We start from the raw sequence: 22,868 nt of genomic DNA, 5'->3' as shown, positions 1-22,868 counted from the left end.
TGATTTAAATCTTCACATTGTCAAAATTCCACCCTATAATTTTACGAGGTTCAATAATGCATTGGGTTGCATTTTTCAGAATGAAGAAATGCTTTGCCTTTGAAAATGTTAAACCAAAGGTTACTTTTGAAACTATAACGGTGTTCCGTAGAGATCATACCTCTGCAAGTTTGAACAATTTACGTTTTGTATCCCACTGAAAGGTCAGATCTGGATATGGTTAAGGTGGCTGGCTTAAGATCCTTGGGTCTTGAGGTCAAGTCCCTGTTGTGCCATTTGATTTGCTCTGTATGTAAATGTTTATCGTGTAGCGCCACCACCAGGTGGGAGAGGGTATTACAAGTCCCACCTGTACTGCACAGTGTTCCTGTCCCCACGTTTTCCAGGGCAGTGAGGTGTTGTGAATTATAAGCAGTAGGCATGTTTTTGCTTCATGCACGTAATTCAGGTTATTTTATTTTATTTTTTTGGGAGCGATTGAGGCAGATATCAGTTGCCTATACACCACCCAAATAAAGGTACGTGTCAGACAAACGTGTTGCATGCTTAGAACAAATAGTAAGGGCATTTTATGAGATATTTCACAAATCTGTTAACTAAATTGTTACCAAAAAATTTCTTCACCAATATGTTTGTAAAGGTGTGTAATAACATGTGTTAAAATGTTGAAGTTCAACTCCCGTGGGAAACTCAGAAAAAAAGCTGTTGAATCCGGGTACCGAAAAATTATTTTCGAGAATTTTTATTTTTTAAAATCGGCCCTTAAGTAACTTATGAGGGGTCAAATAAGGGTTTTTCATGATTCTGAGTTGATTGTTAACATTAATATTTTCACTTTTACATTTACACACAAAGTAGCTTTTATTTCACATACATATATAATACTCAAGAGTTATTTCTCATTCACAATGTCAGAAGTTTCAACAGTCATTGTCTATGTCTTTCAACAGTCTGCAGAGTGCAGGTGTTCTTCCTCGTTTTGCGAGTCGTTTGAAGGTTTCTTAAAACCTTTGCTCAAACACTGGCACTACTGGGTCTGAGTGTCTGGCTCCCATCTTCCCATCAGCCACCTTCTCCATGAAGGTCTTCATGTCACCACGCTCCTCCTCAGTGAAGGCAAGTTTCATGATGTGTTGATAGATGGCTGCATCGATGAGGAGGTGAACACGGATTGCCTTGTCAAAACATCCTCCATCCATGATGTGGTTGGCTGTCGTACTTCCAGGATAGATCAACTGGATCACATCTAGTAGTCCAGAATCTTCCATGATGTTACCCATTGATCCAAGATAAGACTTCAGCAGGTGAAAACCACCCAACCTTGGAATGACGGGTAGATTTGCCTGCTTTATTATATTCACAGCCTTCAGCCAAATCGGAAGATCAAAGGTCACTATAGCGACCCCAGCGCGCCGTATGCACTCTTTCAGAGTGGTGAAGATGGTGTTGAGGTCATTAGGGTCTCCTTCAATAACTGGGAGGAACTCGATCTGTGTGCTCTGCTTTGCATCATTAGCATGGATTCTCTTCATCCAGCCATTCCAGTTGGAGTGTGGGAACTCAGGATCGTTGGCTTTGATCACCCACCCCGCTGCCCAGAGTGTGTCACCTGGAGTGAGGAGTGGCTGATCATGAGCCAGGGAGGAGGAAAGCTCAGCGAGGGGGAGAAACATGATCGCGTTCGTTCCTATCTGTTTCCTGTTCGTAAATGGAATAATCTTTACTTCAGTTCCTCTCAGGGTCTTAGCTTTGTCGAGTGCCTTCAACTTCACCCGGGGGAAAGCTGCTGTTGTCTGTGGATCTGGCAAAGGTGGTGCCGGGGAGGTGACTTCGATCCAACCCATTGAGTGAAAGGGAGTGTTTCCGTGAATAGAGACAATGTTTAAATCTATATTGTCTCCAACAAACTGAGTGACTGCATTGTTTGTTTCCCCAACCTCCATAAAGACCACCTGATCATTACTTGACAATTCATTTCACTGGCTGGCACTTTGGCTGTCATCACTGATTGATCCTCAAGCGCAGCATCAACCGCAACCTCATCATTGATCTGTTCATTGGTTTCCTCCACAATGGTGTCAAGAGTGCCAGAAGTATCTGGAACATCATCTCCACTCCTACTATTAAGGAAGCAGTATTTGTAGTTTTGTGTCTCCGTGTAAGACTCGGTGTATCCCAGCCGGTGGAACTTGTTGAGCATCCATTTTGACCCAAATCTATGATCAAGTTGTATGGCAAGCCCCATTTGGTGTGGCAATACTCCAGACCGAGGTCGACAGGCCTTAATAAAATTCTGCCCCCAAACGGCAACTCTTTCGTCTGTCTTGACAATCGGTCTCAAGAACATCTGAAGGCTTGCAGGAACAAGTGTCAGCTGACTATCGATGTCAGTCATACTGTGTGTGGTGGGGTATGACTTTGGACCTAAATCAATCAAGGCAATATCATTGGATATGAACTTGAGTGCCGTCTTTATGATCTGAGTCTTCTCATCTCCATGGTCAAGATTAGCATGATGCACTCGCAGAATATTGTCGGTGCCATCTTTGAGACAGAGTACATCTGCCCTTCTTTCCTGTGTTGTGAAATACAAGGTGTCTTCGTATTTCTCTAGAAGTTTTATCTTTAGCCAATGCTTTGAATAAGAAAGGCTCTTCTCTGGTGACTGATCAAACTCCTGCAGCTTTTCATGGACTTGGTCCATGTTCATTACCCCATGCTGTAATTCTGAGTCTAACCATTCGCAGAATTCAATAAAAACTGCCTCTCGCTCCTCATCAATACTCCTCTGTCCTCTCTTCCTTTTTCCTTCCTCATCAGTCTTGGACAAACTGTCACCTCTCGCAAACATAAGTTTGCATCGCAAATGGTACAGTGTTTCTTCTGCTACCAAGTCGTTGATCCCTTCCAGGCGTCCAGTGACTTCAGTGCCCCAGTCATCCCCGCGACTCCGTGCTGTCTTCAGCAAGCTTGCCTTCAGTGTATCTGCAGTCAAATTATCTGGCACTCTGTATTTCTTTCTAGCTTGTGCTGGATTATTTTTGTCGAGCTGGGCTGGTTGGTTGCAAAGAATGCATACATCCTTATACAGGAGGTCAACTGACTGTGATCTTCTAGAACTGCAGCCAGTTGATGAACTGAACTCACAAGTAGTGCGTCTTCTCTTCAACTTTGATGACTCTTTCTCTGCCTTTGATGCTTGAGCTGACTTCTTGGTGGTTGCAACAAAGTTGTTGTACAGATCATTTTTACACTTCTGGTGGTACCTCAGTTTTCCTTCCTTTTGAGCCTCCTTCATACGTTCCACAACAGTAACATTTTCGACAGTTTCTGCTTGTTTCAATAAAGTTGAGTATCCCTTTGGAGTTGCCTGTATGAGCCTTTCAGCTGGTGTATCCGAGCGTGCACAGATGAAGCAATTGAGCACAGGTGGAGTAACGTCTTCATCCATATTGCTAGACTCCATGTCCTGCAAAGTAGAAAATGAGATATATTTAGAAATTATTTTTCCACAAAGGAGTGTCTGTGGTGAAATATAAATGTTAACAATCAACTCAGAATCATGAAAAACCCTTATTTGACCCCTCATAAGTTACTTAAGGGCCGATTAAAAAAAATAAAAATTCTCGAAAATAATTTTTCGGTACCCGAATTCAACAGCTTTTTTTCTGGGTTTCCCACGGGAGTTGACCTTCAACATTTTAACACATGTTATTACACACCTTTACAAACATATTGGTGACGAAATTTTTTGGTAACAATTTAGTTAACAGATTTTCATATGTTTCCCTTACTAAAAGTTGCCCATAGGTTGCCCATACTCCACTCGTACTCGTAATTCATCTTTCCTTCTCTGGCACAATCTGCTTCGACCTTGTGCTCGATTGTTACCATAACATTTAAATGGAGAGCTGAAAATAAGAGCCAACACAATGAGCTTGCAAAGACAAGGGGTTATGTAAATGGAAGGGATCATATTGGAAGATTAAAATGTGTTTAAGTGCTTCAGATTTGTGGCTAGTCACATAAATTGATTGATTGATTGTGACTAGCCATAAGTATCCAGGGACAATTCCATTTTCAGACCCCGTTTTTCATGATCCTTCTAGCGCAAGATAGTGCCAAAGGTGGGCGGTCCGCTTCGAAAGTCCGCTTATCCGCTTATCCGCTGCAGCGGACTAACGTTTTCGAAGCGGATAAGCGAATCGGAACAACCCCCGGAAACCGAAGCGGATAAGCGTACGCGGACTACCGAAAAATTAAAGCGCATCGCGATTCGCCAAATCAGCTGTTAGCCTGAGCCGTTACTCTAGAATTGTGAATATTTATTTAAGTGAATAATAAGTGAAACCCTAACAACTCGGCTCTCGCCCAATCTCTTCCCGCTCGAGTTCCGTGATGCTTGGGTAACTCTATTTCTCAGGCATAACACGCCGCTCCCGAGCTCTGCCTCGGTCGAGCGCGTGTTCAGCTACGGGTCGGACATCCTCAGGCCTAAGAGGTCGGCCCTGGCTGCACCGAACTTCGAGGCCCTCGTCTTCATGAAGGGCAACCTCCAAATCCTCAAGAAGGCCCACGAGGTGGAGGAGGAAGACGAGGACTAGTCAACAGACTGCTCGTCTGTTGACTAGTAGACTCTCTTGTCAAAGAAAGGACGGGCAAATTGATTTTTCTTTAATGTAACTTGCATATATTAAAATTATATTTAAATTAACTGTAGAGTAGAGTAGAGTCGAGTGGAAAACTTTATTTCAATAAATTTTGAATAAATTTTATTTAAATAAAAATGTATATTTTTGATCTTAAAAGCTTTGTTTGTCTTTGTAGTCGTTAGAAATGGCTATTTAGGCTTAAAAAGCATTAAATTCCCTTTAGAAACGTCAAAAATCGCTTTAAAAACGTCGAAGCGCTTTTAAAAAATCGAATCGAAGCGGATAACCGGTAAGCGGACTAAGATTTTCGGCCGCTGAAGCGGATAAGCGAATCGGACTACACGGGCTGGCGGAGCGGATAAGCGGTAAGCGGACTTAAAATTTTCCGAATCGCGCCCACCTTTACAAGATACTCATACAGCTGACAACATAACATTCACGATGGAATGACGCAACGACCACCTGAGCAGCATCACCTGTTCCATCTTCAATGATCCATTCAGTGTACCAGCTCTTCCACGAGCCTATGCGATGTATACTAAAAAAGAAAAGTACTCAAAGTTTTCAAACCTGCACTGTAGGAATCCTTGTGATCGATTCGTGAAGATTCCTTGTGAAGATCGGCGGATCACTTCCATGAACGCTTTCTCGATGTACGGAACGACAGCACAGGTCTTTCCAAGCTGGTTGCTCAACATTTCAATCTTCTCGTACATTTGTTCAGTCTCATAACATTGTGAGATTTTTTCCCCCATTTCAGCACCAGGGAAAGTCACAAGCATAAAGAAAAAAACAACAATAAAGAGCTTAACCCTAATCTTCAGCATCAGCACGCTGGTCCCCAACAGGATTAACGAACGCTTTTCATTCTCACATACCTCCCAACTCGAACAACTTTTGAATGCTTTCCCTCTCTCTTTTTCCCCCTTTATTTTGCTTAAGTTTGTTACTTGCAAAATCGAAGATTTTTCAGGTATATTGGTCGGTTGCGTTTGTGATTCTGTCTGTCTGTTTGTCTGTTTGTCACCAGCCTACAGGTCACAATTCTAAACCGATCGTCACGAAACTTTACCAAGTTGTATAGGTCATCCCAATTCAGAAGCCTATTGATTTTGAGGTCAAAGGTCAAAGGTCATCTGGAGGTCAAATTTCTAAAATCGCCATTTTTAATCCGATTGACTTGAAAGTTGAATAGCATTTGTATATTGAGTCACTAAATTGGGAAATGAAATATTTTTGAGGTCAAAAGGTCAAAGGTCAACTCAACATCAAATTTTTTAAATCATAAATTTTCATCTAAAAAGCTGTCAATTCTCAACCGATTGAGTTGAAAATTGAACAGCATTTGAATATAGTCAATAAATTGGGAAACATACTATTTTTGAGGTCAAAAGGTCAACTCAAGGTCATACTTCCAAAATCATCACTTTTCATCTGAAAAACCGTCAATTTTCATCCGATTGACTTGAAAATTGAACAGCATTTGCATATTGCCTCACTGAATTGGGAAACCAACGATTTTTGAGGTCAAAAGGTCAAAGGTCAACTGCAGGTCAAACTTCCAAAATCCTCAATTTTTCTCCGATAGACTTGAAATTTGAAGAGGACTTGCATATCTGGTCACGGAATTCAACCACCAAGTATTTTTGAGGTCAACATAAGCCAAAAGGTCAACATAGGCCAGATTTCTAAAATCCTCAATAATCTTGATGAAATGGACAATTTGCTGTATCAATGGAATTTTTTTTCTTGGGGGTGGGGGGCGGATTTTGCAAGTATCGTGCTCCGCATAACGTCTTGTTGTATTATCTATCTCAGCTATCCTTTTGGTTTCCTTCACTTTTCCTCTTCTTTCTCTTCTTACCATTTCCTCTCTTCACTCCATTTTTATCTTCCCTCTCCTATTCACTTGTTCTTCCCTTTGTTCTCACTCCCTTTTTCATTTTTCCCCCTTTTTAGTTTGTTTATATAGTACTTTACTCTTATCCTATTTTTCACTTTGCTTCCTTTTTACACCCCCATTTTTTCTGTCCCTTGACTTTTTTACTCTTGAACCACGGTCCCCTTCCCTGAGGTGTCAAAATTAGTCATTCCCACCCAAAGTGCACAATTGTCCGTGACTCCACTCTGACCCCGCTCCCACCATATATCAATCTTCACCCCTATCTTGTCCCCTTTTACTCTGCCGAAGGCTTAATGCCGGAAATGTCAACTTCCACAGCAGTTAGCATTCTTCAATCAATCTTCTGTTGATTCCATCCATTGTTCTACCTGTCCATCTTCAAAATTTAGACGATAGTTTTCCACACACGAAGTCTATTTGGATCTCATAGAGGGGCTTTATACGGACCCCTTCCTTATATACAGACAGGATAAATTATAAAGTTCTCCCCAACCGTGGCACAAACTTTAAATGCAGAGAAACAGAGCTTCAGTATAAGCGTACACTTCACTTGAGCCTGAATTGGCCCAAGAGCTAACCAACCCTAATGCCCACTTAAAATGACCTCCGCCAACGAAGGTGGGTGAAGGTTATGTTTTCACCCATGTCTGCCCGTTTGTTTGTTTGTCTGTCTCTTTGTAAACAAGATATCTCAAAGTTGTGGATGGATTTAGACGAAATTTGGTGGAGAGGTTCGGTATGTGACACGGACAAAATGATTAGAATTTGGTGAAGATTCGAATCCGGATCAGAGAATTTTTAAGTGATTCTTTACCATTGAGAGATAGGGCTAAAACCCATTAATATATAGCAGGATATCTCAAAAAGTTATGATTTTGATTCGCCCGAAACTTGGTGAATGATTTGGTTAGGCGACAAGAACAAGCGTTTCGATTTTGGTTTTAGGTCCGAATACAGATCTGGCCTATCAGTGGGATTCAAAACGTAAACTTCACCCAGGCGGAGGTATGCTCTCCACCGAGTGCCGTTCTAGTTCAATCTGTGATACGTTCCTCAATTTGGCTGCATCTTGTTTGTGCGTGGATGGTGATGGTATATCTGGTGTTGGCATAGCACAGGCAGGTTGGACTGAAGGGCCTCCTCCTGTGCCAAATTTATTTGTATATCCTTGACTCGAAATGCAAATTGCAGTTCAAATGCATTCATGTCACCCTTAAAGACGTGACTCACCAAACAGGTACTTCGCATAGTTCTTACCAAAATTGAGCATCCTGAATGGAAGACACTCACCTACATCTCTTCAGATGTTGCCAGTCTTGACCCAGTTAGACCATACGTTGGCCTGAATCCCTGATGGGGACACCATGACCTATCTGTACTTCAAGTAAATGAAATATCTGACGATCGATTGTTTTTTCATATTTATAGACCTCTGCGGTACTTTTTGAAAATCTTTCATCATAACATCGTACAATATACCCTGAACTCCACACTGCAGTAAATAATCCCCAAACAGTTCAGAAATCCTTGAATAATGTCAGGTGCAACCAATGGCAGTGTGGAATGAAAACATGAAGTTGCATAGTGTCAAAGTTCAATACATACAAATGCACATAAGCTGAGCAATCAAAAACTCAAACACTTATTAAATATACTTATTATATATTTGTCCCAAAAACCACAGGGTCCCTCAATGGGCTTCTCACCTCTCACTTTTTGGTGTAGCCCATAGGGCATTGCCGTCTATGACAGCATTTGTCTGTCCGTATGTCCCCACAAAGGTCCACCAATCAGAGCTGAGGATCTGGTCACATGACAGGGGGACAGCGTTTGGTAACCATTACAGTTGCATATTTTACTGAAAGGAAATATAATAACCTTCTGTAGAACGTTTTGGGATTCCAGCGGGTGTCGTGAGGTAGGTACCTGGTTTCAGAAATTGCTCAATACAATTACGATTTTGAAATGCGATCGACACGGATCTTACTCCTGAATCCAGAAGTGAACAGATGATAATGGTTCGCTGGTTTGATAATATCTCAATACAATCGTGATTAACATTATATTTTGATATATTAATACCATTGTATTAATTTGTGATTGTTTGGAATGAAAATATAGAGATATTGAGTTTAAAGCAGAATGAGGAAATTATGTAAGGGTTTCCATCCGTAACGTTCACAGATTCCCCATTTGCAGTTTCGCCATCGACTGGATATAGCAACGTTCAGACTGGGTATGTTTTTTGTGCAAGTAAATCACAAACCTGCTGTCCATGCCTGAAGTCAAAAAAAATTAATACTGACATTATTTGGTAACTGGTATCTCCACCCAGGTCATACTATATCCTCTTCAGCTAAAGTATCAAACAAGCATGGCTACACCGATGTTAGACTATCTATCGGTCTTGTTCTTACCTATTATAAGCAGGCATAACCTCCCTCTTCCTTGTGCGTATGTAATATATCGACTTGCAAATGGATCCTTTCATCGTCTCCCTGCTGGTGTAGGGTCACTGTAGTTATTTTTATCGAGGAATATTTATTTAGCACGTCTATTTTGGGATCCCATTTCAGGAACACGAGGCTGACTCCCAATTTTGGTATTCTGCCACAGCCTGTGACAGTAGACATGTTACCTCAATGTGATTGCTTTCCACAGCCTGGAGAATTAAATGATCTGCAGCAACATATTCAAATCAACAGCTACTGTAGTGTTTGCATTTCAATGTGTGCAAAGGCTGGAAAAGCTTATATATATATATATTTGAAACGAGCTGTGCATGCAAGAAACCCCTCAAACATCGCACAGCTGAAAGAATTCTGCATGGAGGAGTGGGCAAAAATTTCTCCCAGTCGATGTCAGAGACTTGTAGACAGTTATAAGAAACGCCCACTTGAGGTTGTTTCTGCCAAAGGGGGCAATACCACCTATTAGAGCCAAGGGTGTACTTACTTTTTCCACATGCGAAATTTGCATTTATGTTTATTTAAATTATACAATGGACTACAAAATGTAAATGTTTCATGATATTTGTTGTATTATATCACCTTTATCTATCAATATTGTTGAAATGAAGATCAAATAGCTGTGCGTTGAAATATGTTGAAAAAGTCAAAACTTTACATGGGGTGTACTTACTTTTTCACATGACTGTATATATATATATATATATATATATATATATATATATATATATATATATATATACATACATACATACACACAGTAGCGTGCAAAAGTTTGGGTTATTTTCACTTTTGTGGTGCTATTCCCCATTAAACATTTGTGGGAAGTGTGCATCATCTATATATATATATATAAAACACAGTTTGTGTGTGTGTGTGTGTGTGTGTGTGTGTGTGTGTGTGTGTGTGTGTGTGTGTGTGTGTGTGTGTGTGTGTGTTTGTGTGTGTGTAATGTTACCGATAGACTCCTAAACGGAGAGGCTTACGTGCTTGATATTTGGCATAGACATGGCCATTGAGCCTGGGACGAACATGGCCGAACTCAAAATATTTGACGATCCATATTTTTTATTCATATTTACCTCAGCGCATTTCAGCGCACGGAATCAACGGAATCAGAGCAGGTGGGCGCTGATTCGCTCAGAGCGATCACGTGATGACGCTATGAACGTTATGAAAAAAAAAATCGCTATGAACGATATGATGCTATGACGCTATGACGCTATGAAACGCTATGAACGCTATGACGCTATGAACGCTATGAACGATATGATGCTATGAAAAAAAAATCGCTATGACGCTATGAAACGCTATGACGCTATGAACGCTATGACGCTATGACGCTATGAAAAAAAAATCGCTATGAACGCTATGACGCTATGAAAAAAAAAATCGCTCGCTTTACCAAGGGGCTCGCTCTTCCCCCGTTCCCCTCCCCTCCCCTTCCCCCTCCCCACCCCTCCCCCGCCCGGCAATGCCGGGTACTTCTGCTAGTAGGGAGATAATTATTCAAATTTCTGTGAAAGTTAATTTAATAATTACAGCTTGGTGCCATTGGACCTCACCCCTTATCAAGGGAGGAGGAGGAAGAGAAGAAGTTACCTTTAAGTATATACTGCACTACTATATGAAATACTCGCAGGGGTACCTACACCTCGTGCAGAAGGAATTTAGAGTTTAGAAAAGAGCTCTTAGATGATGTGTAATACTGACTACCACCACTGACTACCATACAATGCACATTTACATAGAGAGAATTTGGGTGTTCCCCCCTCCCTGAGCTCCATACTTGTAGGTTTGAAAATGATTTCTTTTATCTCCATTTGCCAAGAGGATTTCAACGGTATGCAATATGATAGGGTTACTACCGATGCAGGCCGATTATATTGATGGACACACAGACAGGCAGAAAATACAACATTATATATGGTATATAAAAGCATTACATAAGGCAATTCTGTATGTGTATGTGTGTGTACATCTGAAAATCGTAGAAAAAAAACCCAACAGGGCTGGCCCGATCTCCACCAAATTGACTTGCAAATGCTCCCAAGTGGTGTTTCCAGTCAAATAAATTGGGAACTTGAAAAGGTTCCATTTTTCCTCTAAATATTACATTATAATGTGCTAATGATATCCACTTACCACAAATAAAATATCCAGAAAACAGTTTGTGGATTTTTGTGCCGTAAAATAATAAATTTTTGAAGTTATCAACACCAGACATATTGATGAGAATTCCAAAAAGCACAATGAAAGTTGCAAATCAGTAAATATGTCAAATTCGTTTTCATCAGCTTGTTCCCTTGCTTGAAAGTTTGAGTGGGTTCAAAATGCGCCAAGGAAGCAACTTTCAACAGAACAGCATGTGAAGATCCCAAACCCTGTGAGAAGAAGGGCACGCAACGAGTAAAATAGCAGAAAAGCTGAAGATCTACAATGGTGTGATGTACCAAAGAAACTGGCTCGGTATGAGACAATAAAAGGCCAGTAAGACCCCAAATAACCTCCCCAAGGCAAGACAAGGACTTGAAGTTGCTCAGAGCTTACGCGACAGAAGGAAATCAAGTCGGTAGTTGACACATGAAATGAGAGCAGGCCTGCACAATACCATCTTGTTCAGCACTGTGCACAGAAGGCTGATTGCAGTAAGTCCATGGCAGAGTTACATCAAAGAAACCACTGTTGAGACCACAGAATAAGGTGAAAAGACTGAAATCTGCAAGGAGACACCAAGACGGAGCGACAGAACAATGGAATGGGGGCACTCTGATCTCATGAATTGAGCTTTGATTTTCATGCCTCTGCCAAAGAAGTCGCCGGACGCATTATGTTTTCGGGTTGTCTGTCCGGCTGTCCGTCCGTGATATGTTTTCGTTACTGTGATAACTTGAGAACGGCTGCAGTCTTAGTCAAACTTGGTACAGATATGTATACTGATGTAAAGATTAACTGATTAGATTTTGGGGATCCCGAGGTCAAAGGCCAACGGTCATGTTCGGTAAAAATGTGAGAACTTGTGAACAGCTGAAGGGATTTAAATTGAACCTTGGTACAGGTATGTATAATGATGCAAACATGAACTGGTGAAATTTTGGGGTCAATAGGTCAAAGGTCAGAGGTCATGTCAGGAAAAATGTTCTAACTTGAGCACAGCTGAATGGATTTAAATCAAACTTGATACAAGTATTATAATGATGTAATAATGTGGGCGGAGGCATATCAGTCGACGTCGTGACGTCGAAGAGTGCCGTTCTAGTTAATTTTTTTAATTTTAACTCCCCTCTATTGTGGTTCTAAGTAACCAATTTACCCGATGCTCCACGTGCTCGTGCCTCCCACCACAGGATCTCCACCTACTCCACAATGTGGCACCTCTGATCTCCTGAGATCTTAGTGCCATCATCTCCAAATCTTGGAGTGTCCTCTCCATCTCACCCTGTGGGTCTAGTACTCCCAGCGCCCACCATGCCCTTGTGGCATTCACTACCTTAGGTTCTCCTCCATCTCAACACTCGTTCCTCCATTCATCCCTAATCCTGTTGTTGGGACAAGAGAAGAGAGGAGAGGGGGAGGAGGAGGAAGGCATTCTAGTCTCGGAGTCATCAAATTTCAATGCACAATTTGAGCTTTTATAATCCAATTCCTTTTTCTTTACAATTTAAATCATCAACTTAAAACATCTTCTAAACCCTTCTTTAAACTTCGACGAGCTATCCATCAGCCTGCCTATCCTACCCAGTCTGCCGCAATTTATTGCTATTGTTGGTGGCAACTGCTATTGGCATTGCACGTGGTACACGTTTGGGAGTTTCGATGGTGCGAGTTTCTGTCCATGCTGTCGCTGATGACTCACTAACAAGTGATGAAACTGGTCTGACAGTTGATTGGGGCGTGTAGCATTGGGATTCTCATGCATGTACTCGTGAAGGTCTGCAGCTGTAGAGAAACCCGGGTAGGGTTTTAAACAGCAAAGGGCTTGTCTTGTGTAGCTTTTAATTGTTGTTTTATGCAACTTGTTTGTGGCTCGAAGAGGCACCCTTGACTGTATATAATGGATCATCCTCCTAGACGCACAAGGCTTATCCAATGGCATTCCTGCATTTGGAGATGGCGGGGCAACACTGGACGGGTTCGCCACATCTTGGCAGGATACTCACATTGCCCAGTTTTCCCAGCAAGCTGGTACTCATTTTGACAACCTTGGAAGGACGACAGACAGGTTGAGTCAAGTAGTCAACCCACCTGATGTTATTTTGGTACAGCTGGGGTTTAAACCCCGTTAAAGTTTTTATTATGAGGGGGACGTTTTTATTATTGGGGTTTGAACCCCGTTAAAGTTTTTATTATGAGGGGGACGTTTTTATTATTGGGGTTTGAACCCCGTTAAAGTTTTTATTATGAGGGGGACGTTTTTATTATTGGGGTTTGAACCCCGTTAAGGTTTTTATTATTAGGGGGACGTTTTTATTATTGGGGTTTGAACCCCGTTAAAGTTTTTATTATTAGGGGGACGTTTTTATTTTTGGGGTTTGAACCCCGTTAAAGTTTTTATTATGAGGGGGACGTTTTTATTATTGGGGTTTGAACCCCGTTAAAGTTTTTATTATTAGGGGGACGTTTTTATTATTGGGGTTTGAACCCCGTTAAGGTTTTTATTATTAGGGGGACGTTTTTATTATTGGGGTTTGAACCCCGTTAAAGTTTTTATTATTAGGGGGACGTTTTTATTATTGGGGTTTGAACCCCGTTAAAGTTTTTATTATGAGGGGGACGTTTTTATTATTGGGGTTTGAACCCCGTTAAAGTTTTTATTATTAGGGGGACGTTTTTATTATTGGGGTTTGAACCCCGTTAAGGTTTTTTATTATTAGGGGGACGTTTTTATTATTGGGGTTTGAACCCCGTTAAGGTTTTTATTATTAGGGGGACGTTTTTATTATTGGGGTTTGAACCCCATTAAAGTTTTTATTATGAGGGGGACGTTTTTATTATTGGGGTTTGAACCCCGTTAAAGTTTTTATTATGAGGGGGACGTTTTTATTATTGGGGTTTGAACCCCGTTAAAGTTTTTATTATTAGGGGGACGTTTTTATTATTGGGGTTTGAACCCCGTTAAAGTTTTTATTATTAGGGGGACGTTTTTATTATTGGGGTTTGAACCCCGTTAACGTTTTTATTATGAGGGGGACGTTTTTATTATTGGGGTTTGAACCCCGTTAAAGTTTTTATTATTCGGGGGACGTTTTTATTATTGGGATTTGAACCCCGTTAAGGTTTTTATTATTAGGGGGACGTTTTTATTATTGGGGTTTGAACCCCGTTAAGGTTTTTATTATTAGGGGGACGTTTTTATTATTGGGGTTTGAACCCCATTAAAGTTTTTATTATGAGGGGGACGTTTTTATTATTGGGGTTTGAACCCCATTAAAGTTTTTATTATTAGGGGGACGTTTTTATTATTGGGGTTTGAACCCCGTTAAGGTTTTTATTATTAGGGGGACGTTTTTATTATTGGGGTTTGAACCCCGTTAAGGTTTTTATTATTAGGGGGACGTTTTTATTATTGGGGTTTGAACCCCGTTAAAGTTTTTATTATGAGGGGGACGTTTTTCTTATTGGGGTTTGAACCCCGTTAAGGTTTTTATTATGAAGGGGACGTTTTTATTATTGGGGTTTGAACCCCGTTAAAGTTTTTATTATTAAGGGCGCGTTTTTATTATTGGGGTTTGAACCCCGTTAAAGTTTTTATTATTAGGGGGACGTTTTTATTATTGGGGTTTGAACCCCGTTAAAGTTTTTATTATGAGGGGGACGTTTTTCTTATTGGGGTTTGAACCCCGTTAAGGTTTTTATTATGAGGGGGACGTTTTTCTTATTGGGGTTTGAACCCCGTTAAGGTTTTTATTATTATTATTGCTGTGCAGGGGATGGGGTTTTGCAATCACTTGTGTGTGTGTGTGTGTGTGTGTGTGTGTGTGTGTGTGTGTGTGTGTGTGTGTGTGTGTGTGTGTGTGTGTGTGTGTGTGTGTGTGTGTGTGTGTGTGTGTGTGTGTGTCGTAAGTGTTTTTTTTTTTTTTACCATTTGATCTATTTTCATAAAATTTTCACCAAAGCTTTATTTTGATATGGAGAAAGCAAATTCATAATTTTGTCAAAAGGTTAAAGATCAGCGTCAGCGAAAATCATCAATTTGCATCCAATTGACCTGAAACTTAAATTTACCATTTAAGGTTTGTCATCAAATTTTCAACAAAGCTTTATCTATCTATAATTCCAGTAATCTCTGTGTGTATGCGTGTGTGTATGTGTGTATGTGTGTGTGTCTGTGACCGCTGTTTCTCGACAACCACGGGTCCGATATACTTGAAACTTGCCAGGTATATTGCTGGGGACCTGAGGATGTGCCTTTTCAAGGTTTCATATTAATCGGAGAAGTAGTTACCGAGCTATGTCCAAAAAACGATTCAACCAATCAGAGAGCAGCGAGCTATCACGTGTGCCGAACGTGGCGAACAGACTCTGCCTCGGACGGCACATTTGAGAGCGTATTCATTTATTTCACGTTGGCAAACTATGTTGGCGCTATGTTGGCGTTAAACTATGTTTTAAAACTAATTAAAACTAATTTGCGATTCATCGTAACTGCGATATGCGACCTTCCGGACAGTCAAATGAGGACGTCACTTCCGGACTTACGGATAGTCATAGTGACGACGTACTGATGCTGAACGTGGCGAGCAGACGCTGTAAGGTACGATCGATTGTAGTACACGTTTATAATAACTCTGCCGATACAGGCCCGATTAACTGCAGCGCCATCCGAGCTGCGGCGTCGGGACGATACATTCATTGTACGGTCACATCACGCACTTACGGGCACGCCCATGGGCCCATGGGCACGCCCATGCATGCATGGGCGAAGACATTTTTTTTTTTTTTTTGGCAAGAAACGGGCACCCACGTACGGGCACGTCCTAGTCTATCTATAATTCCAGTAATCTCTGTGTGTGTGTGTGTCTGTGTGTGTGTTTGTCTGTGTGTTTGTCTGTGACCGCTGTTTCTCGACAACCACGGGTCCGATATACTTGAAACTTGCCAGGTATATTGCTGGGGACCTGAGGATGTGCCTTTTCAAGGTTTCATATTAATCGGAGAAGTAGTTACCGAGCTATGTCCAAAAAACGATTCAACCAATCAGAGAGCAGCGAGCTATCACGTGTGCCGAACGTGGCGAACAGACTCTGCCTCGGATGGCACATTTGAGAGCGTATTCATTTATTTCACGTTGGCAAACTATGTTGGCGCTATGTTGGCGTTAAACTATGTTTTAAAACTAATTAAAACTAATTTGCGATTCATCGTAACTGCGATATGCGACCTTCCGGACAGTCAAATGAGGACGTCACTTCCGGACTTACGGATAGTCATAGTGACGACCTACTGATGCTGAACGTGGCGAGCAGACGCTGCCTCGGACGGCACATTTGAGAGCGTATTCATTTATTTGACGTTGCAATCTGTGTTGATTGTTGTAAGGTACGATCGATTGTAGTACACGTTTATAATAACTCTGCCGATACAGGCCCGATTAACTGCAGCGCCATCCGAGCTGCGGCGTCGGGACGATACATTCATTGTACGGTCACATCACGCACTTACGGGCACGCCCATGGGCCCATGGGCACGCCCATGCATGCATGGGCGAAGACATTTTTTTTTTTTTTTTTGGCAAGAAACGGGCACCCACGTACAGGCACGTCCTAGTTACGATAATATGGAGAAGGCAAATGAATAATTTGGTCAAAAGGTCAAAGGTCACCATCACATAAAAGTCAATCTCCATCTGACTGACCTGAAACTTTAATGATTTGCATATTGTGTCACTAATTGGTTCACTAATGAAAATATAGGAGTCGATTATTTTTTTTAGATCAAAAGGTCAAAGGTCAATGTTGCATAAAATCATCAATTTTCATTTTGTATGTTTTTAAACAGTTTTCGGAATTTTGAGCATATAGTCAGGTTCACTATGTTAACAAATATAATTTCGTTCAAAATTTTGGGAGATTAGCAAACCTGTACATTTTTGGAATCTTCAGAGCATGGAGACTCCGGAAATCAATGTTGGCATTTGCACAGGCACCTGCATGGCCGCCATTTTGGATTTTCAAAATGGCCGCCATAAAATACATATTTTGCGCGATCTCGGCTTCTAGTCAACCTAGAAACTTAATTAAATATGCTAATCCTATGTTTTCTGGGTCAAGGAATCCAATAGAGGCCTCAAAATAGTGCTCAGGATTATAGAAAAGCAACAAACAAAGGTAATTGAAAACCATTGTCTTTATATTTGTGATATAACTGTATTACATAATACATGATATTGCAAGTCCTTTGAAGTTATAGGTATGGGTTTATAAAGCAAGAAAGCAGCCTTGTTAGTATCAGATTGAACTATAAGTTCGATACACAGGATCTACGAGGTCTATACCGTTCAGGAATATGCTTTTACAGATCTTCATCACTGTCCTGAGTGTCATTTTCGCAAAGGTGTCTACGCAAATGCAAACATTAATTTTTGGATTCCTCATGCTCTGAATATTCCAGAAATGTATAGTTTTGCTCATCTCCAAAAATTTTGAACGAAAAAACATCGTGAACCTGACTAACACAGAAGACGAAGAAGACGTCTGAATGCAAACGGACGGGGACGGGCTTTGCCTTTTCAGAATCAGATGCTCCCGAGCTTTTATGATAATTGAACATCGAGACGCCCCTCTGATCCACCAATCAGCTTCACTCTGACGTGGACACCACTGCCCCTCTGGTCATATCACACCCATTTCACACATGGTCAGGTTTTACGCGACAGATCATTTACTCACCATCTAACCCTTAAGTTTAATCTCCATGTTTTGTTCCTCGTTTCGTACTGTTATCCCACATTAATTCCTCCTTCAATATCCTTCCTTTCTTCGTGCTTCGCCCCCAACCTCGACACGTTTCTCCTTCTTTATCAAATTACCCCTTTCTGGTTTCGTTCCCTCTCCCTTATTGCTCCGTCACGAACTAACCTTGTAAACGCGTCGTTACCCTTCATCGGGCGCACCTCACGGAATGTTTTTCCTCACCGCGGTGTTGAGGTGCGCGTCGCGTGCGCGTCCCGTGCGCGCGCTACATGCTCGCGGGAGTGCAGTGCGCGAGCCTCATGGCCTCCGAGAGTCACGAGGTAAGGGAGACTTTCAAACTCTCCACATCCAATCACTCAGGTTACCAAGTTTATTGTACAAAATGCAGAGCGCTCGCCAATTGCCTTAAGCATCGCATTCGAAACTGTTGATTAGGAACGGCTGGCTTAACAAGCGCTAGCTAGCTGCTTGGTAACTGAACTCAACTGTTTTGTAACTTTTTTAAAATAAGTACTCGATTGCAATCCACTTCTACAACTTTGTAAAACCGATCATGTCGGCTGCGTGAAACATCATATTATCTCATTATCTCATTATCATTATTATCATTATTATTATATTATATTATATGTATATATTATAATATTAATATTATTATGTAATATATTATTATAATATTATTATTATATATTAGTATATTATAATATTATCATTTATATTATTATTATCATTATCATCATATAAATATTATCTCATTGCATTTGATTACCGACAACTACTATTCAAAGTCCGCGGCAGCAAATGACTAATTCAGTCCCATTTACATGCACTATCTGCTTTGTAAATGAGCACAACCTGGGCTTCCTCCCTTTCAGTTTCATGTTAAACAACAGGAGCGAGTTTCAAAAGGCCGCCACGAAAAACGCCACGTTAGCGGCAGAAAGGGTCATTTTATTTACCCAACCCTTTTGGGGTATATCGAGCACAGTAGATCTTTGCTCAGTTCTGTCAGCTAAACTTACCTAAAGGATGTCGGGATTCCTCCAAATTTCTTTATTTCGTGTTATAAAAAGCATTAGCGACTGTTTAAAAAGATAATCATATGTGTTTGTGGTTTATAATTTTTTTACTTCTGATGGAGGCCGTTGGACCGTTTCTCCCACGAAAACGCCATGATAAGCTATTTACTAGTACACGACTGCAAAGCCGCAATGAGCCGGCGAAGCCAAAGCCTCTTGCCACTATTTTACCCATCACTATGGCATCAGTAGGTTAGGTAGTTGGCAGTAGGTAGGTGTAGTAGGTACCGTACCTGGTAAGACTTGGTAAAAGAGAAGAGCAGACAGTCCTCCCCAATACCTACATACAATAAATGTCACAAGAAGCTTAAGGAAGTAACTATACGATGTGCTAGCTTAGGGCCTATTTTAAGAAATTTTAAGTGGGCTTAATATACGTTTTCACAGTATGTGTGTCGTCTTCTACCTTCAGTCGCTGTCAGGACTGGTTCTCTCCGGGCACTGCCGCTTCCTCCACCAGAAGAAGTTAGCTTGCAGTAAGATCAGTGCCGACAGATCAGACGATAGCGCCGTTATTTCTAAAAAATAATTCTTCGTCAATTTTAGAATATTTGACGCCGTTTTCACCCTCCGAAACGCGTAATAAGCTTTAAAAAAATATTTTTTCAAACGCTCGAATCTCATTGGTTCCGGTGTTTGGTGACGATATTCATTGAAGATAACGAGGTTGGTCTTAACGTATTTTAATTACAAATTAGAGGTTCATTAGATTGTGAATCAAAGAAAGACGGGTGAAACAAACACCTATTGAACTTTTTCGCAATTGTTTTATGCAAACTTCCACATCCGGTCGATGGCGGCCTCCATTGCGTGATTTGGTTTTAGAAATATTTTTTCAAATGCTCGAATCTCATTGGTTCCGGTGTTTGGTGACGCTTTTCGTTGAAGATAACCAGGCCTGTGCGACCTGAGGTTGGTCTTAAAGTATTTTAATAATAAATTGGAGGTGCATAAGATTGTGAATCAAACAAAGACGGGTGAAAGAAACTCCGATTGAACGTTTTTCAATTTGTTATGCATACTTCCGCATCCGCAAGATAGCGGCCTCCATTGCGCTTCGGAATTCTCAAGCCAAGGCATAATCTGGTTTTCGACATAATACGTATGCGTTTATTGACAACACCGGCTTCGCCGGCTATAAATGTCGACGCGAACTTGTGTTAAAGGAGGAAAAACACCTTGGGGAGGTGGGATATTAATGGTATTAATATTGTTTTGTAATAACATTAATATTATGCTATTATCGTTAGTTTTGTTATTAGAAGCGGCCTTCCTTGGAAAAATGCCACGATAAAGCTAACTTAACATTGATATACACCTCAACATGCAACCCCATTGACGGCAATGGCAGGGAAAACCCGCACGGGGGAGAAAACCCCGTTGGGGAGGGCGGCAAATGAATGTGCTACAACCTTCATTATGTAACCCTTCATCATCCTGTCAAGTTTGGTTGAGATTGGATAAGTAAGGACAGAATGTATTGGCATCAAAAATTCATCAGACAGACACCAAATGGTGTATTTTAATATGATTATTGACCCGCGAAACAAAGGATATTTCTCATTGGTTGACCGACTTGATGTAACTCAGAGCAAAACATTGTACCAATGAGAACCGCATCTGTGTTGTGTTAGTCATACTGTCATAACTTCTGGCACATTCATTTATTTGGGCAGTGTATAGGCTCCTGACAGCTGTCTCAATCTCTCCCAGAAAAATAAATAACCCAGGTTGACATGAAGAAAAAACATGCCTAGTGCTTATAATTCAAAACACCTCACTGCACTGGAAAACGTGGGGTCGGGAATACTGGACTGTAAAGGGTGGGACTTGTAATACCTGCTCACACCTGGAGGCGGTGTTACACCATACACATTTACATAGAGAATTCTCCCCTACACCCCCGATATCACTGGCAAAGAAAAACACCCCTATGCACTTATTGGGGACATGCTGATCCTATGTAGCAAGTCTGGATGTAATCGGCCCAGAACTATAGAAGGAGTAGCACGACAAACAAACAAACAAGAAATATGTCGTGCAAAGCACAATACTTGCAAAATCCCTAAAATAAGTTTTTGACCTTTGGCTTATGTTGACCTTGTGGCCTATGTTGACCTAAAAATAATGGGTGGTTGAATTCAGTGACCAGATATGTAAATCCTCTTCAAATGTCAAGTCAATCAGAAGAAAATTGAGGATTTTAGAAATTTGACACAGTTGACCTTTGGTCTATGTCGACCTTTTGAACGCAAAACCAATAGGCTTCTTGCTTATGACCAACTCTACCATTTTGTGAAGTTTCGTGAAGATCGGTTTAAAATTGTGACCTGTAGGTGATTGACCCACAGACAAAAATACAGACAGAATAACGCACATGAGCAACCAATATACTTGGTATATAATAACAAACACAAACAAACACACACCGGTCCATGAATTTTAGGAAGGCTGCACGACTGCCACGGGTCACTTGCACACAAAGAATCTGTTGGCCAAGGCGAAGCATCGGTGAGCTGGAGCTACCGAGTTATGGGGAAGGGAAAGTGGAGTTAGTGGAGATCACGAAGGAGTTACGGACGGCATTGAAGAGAATGAAGAAAGGAACAGTGTCAGGCATTGATGAGGTGTGTACAGAGATGATAATTGCAGTGGGAGAAGTCGGAGTCAGTTGGATGAAGAGGTTGTTGAATGTATCTATGAGATATGGGAGTACCAGCATGGTACAATGGTACATAGCCAGCTCAGACATTCCACCGAAGCATGGTGGCATCTGCCTCGGCAACTTGCTAAACATGCACATCATGAAAACGAAATGATGAATAAACATGAACAATGTTTTAATAATGACAAAGCTAAACTTTAAAAGAATGTAACCCAATGCTACCTGCCGCATGGTTGGGTTGTTGGCGACTAAACCGACACCCGTCACTGGCTTTGCTAGGGGGACACCTTGCCAGGACCAAAAACAACACCTTACAAAGGGTGGATGAGCTCTCATAGGGAGCCAATGGCCATCCAGTAAGGAGGTGGTGTCTCCTAAAAAACACCCATCCGAAATGGACCGGTTCGAGTCATACCAAAGACTTTAAAAATGGTACGTGCTGCTTCCTTGCTTGAAACCGATAGAGCATGGACAATCCCGCATCAGTTGGCATCCATGGAGAGGAGGAAATACCCCACAGAGTACGGTAAGAAAAGCGGCGCCATTGTTATGACTTCGCTGGTATCCAGAGTATCCTGGGAAGTGACGGTAGTGACGTCACTTCCCTCCAAGCTCAGTGGCCGTGTTTAGTGTTTGTCTAGTCAGTATAGCGTAGTTATCACAAGAGGATCGAGTGAAGCTTATAACGACGGCTCAGGCAGGATTTGCTCGACCACCACAATAGCATTGTCTGCATGGATCTATGGTAAACTATATTGTTCGGTGGTGCCGAGAGATCTGTTTTCAGTTACAGTGCCAGCTTGAGCACTATGAATCGATCAAGCCACTTGCTAACGGACCATGACCCTGAATATCATGGTATGCTGGCTGACAACATGGCAGCCGACATGTCCCACCTCTTGGTATTTTGTTTTGCTTCCAAGAGGACATTTTAAAGTTGAGAGGACACCTTGCCTCCTCTCATGTGCAGCAATGGCATTCTTCGCTAAGTAAATGGTTGGCTTTCTAAACTATAGACCGAGTGACTAATGGACCGATGAATCGAGAAAGGTATCTGAATCCTTGTCTCGGGTAACCATGCATGTATTGCTCTGTGCTAGATGCGGACCACGCTTTACTTCGGCTTGTAACAGCATTTCGAGAACACGGACATCGCGAGGCCCAGCTCGACCCACTTGATGACGTTGTT

General features: G+C 41.4%; 2 protein-coding genes across 3 annotated transcripts in view; one reads left to right on the top strand and one right to left on the bottom strand.

The window, feature by feature from the left end:
* Window positions 1-713: 713 nt before the first annotated feature.
* Window positions 714-18,210, bottom strand: LOC144894252 (uncharacterized). 2 transcript variants are annotated; one of them, XM_078786524.1, is made up of 3 exons: window positions 12,337-12,555; window positions 8,262-8,359; window positions 714-3,469 (listed from the first exon to the last, which is right to left on the bottom strand). In XM_078786524.1, exon 3 carries the CDS (start codon window positions 3,464-3,466, stop codon window positions 1,889-1,891), a length of 1,578 nt encoding a protein of 525 aa, XP_078642650.1. In that variant the 5' UTR covers window positions 3,467-3,469; window positions 8,262-8,359; window positions 12,337-12,555; the 3' UTR covers window positions 714-1,888. The 2 variants fall into 2 exon arrangements, with proteins under 2 accessions (XP_078642650.1, XP_078642649.1); XM_078786523.1 differs by lacking the exon at window positions 12,337-12,555 and adding an exon at window positions 18,101-18,210 and having other exon boundaries at window positions 734-3,469.
* Window positions 17,862-22,868, top strand: part of DHTKD1 (dehydrogenase E1 and transketolase domain containing 1) — a 104,326-nt gene continuing 99,319 nt past the window's right edge. Inside the window, exons 1-2 of the mRNA XM_068130452.2 lie at window positions 17,862-18,255; window positions 22,780-22,868. The exon at window positions 22,780-22,868 is cut by the window's right edge and continues 70 nt beyond it. Coding sequence (XP_067986553.1) covers window positions 18,144-18,255; window positions 22,780-22,868 — 201 coding nt within the window. The 5' untranslated portion in view covers window positions 17,862-18,143. The remainder of the gene's footprint in view (window positions 18,256-22,779) is intronic.

This window comes from Myxine glutinosa, chromosome 11, assembly GCF_964187855.1.
Source record: "Myxine glutinosa chromosome 11, kmMyxGlut1.1, whole genome shotgun sequence".
Lineage (NCBI taxonomy): Eukaryota > Metazoa > Chordata > Myxini > Myxiniformes > Myxinidae > Myxine > Myxine glutinosa.
The sequence above is the reverse complement of the archived record's forward strand: the minus strand, read 5'-3'. Positions and strand labels throughout refer to the sequence as shown.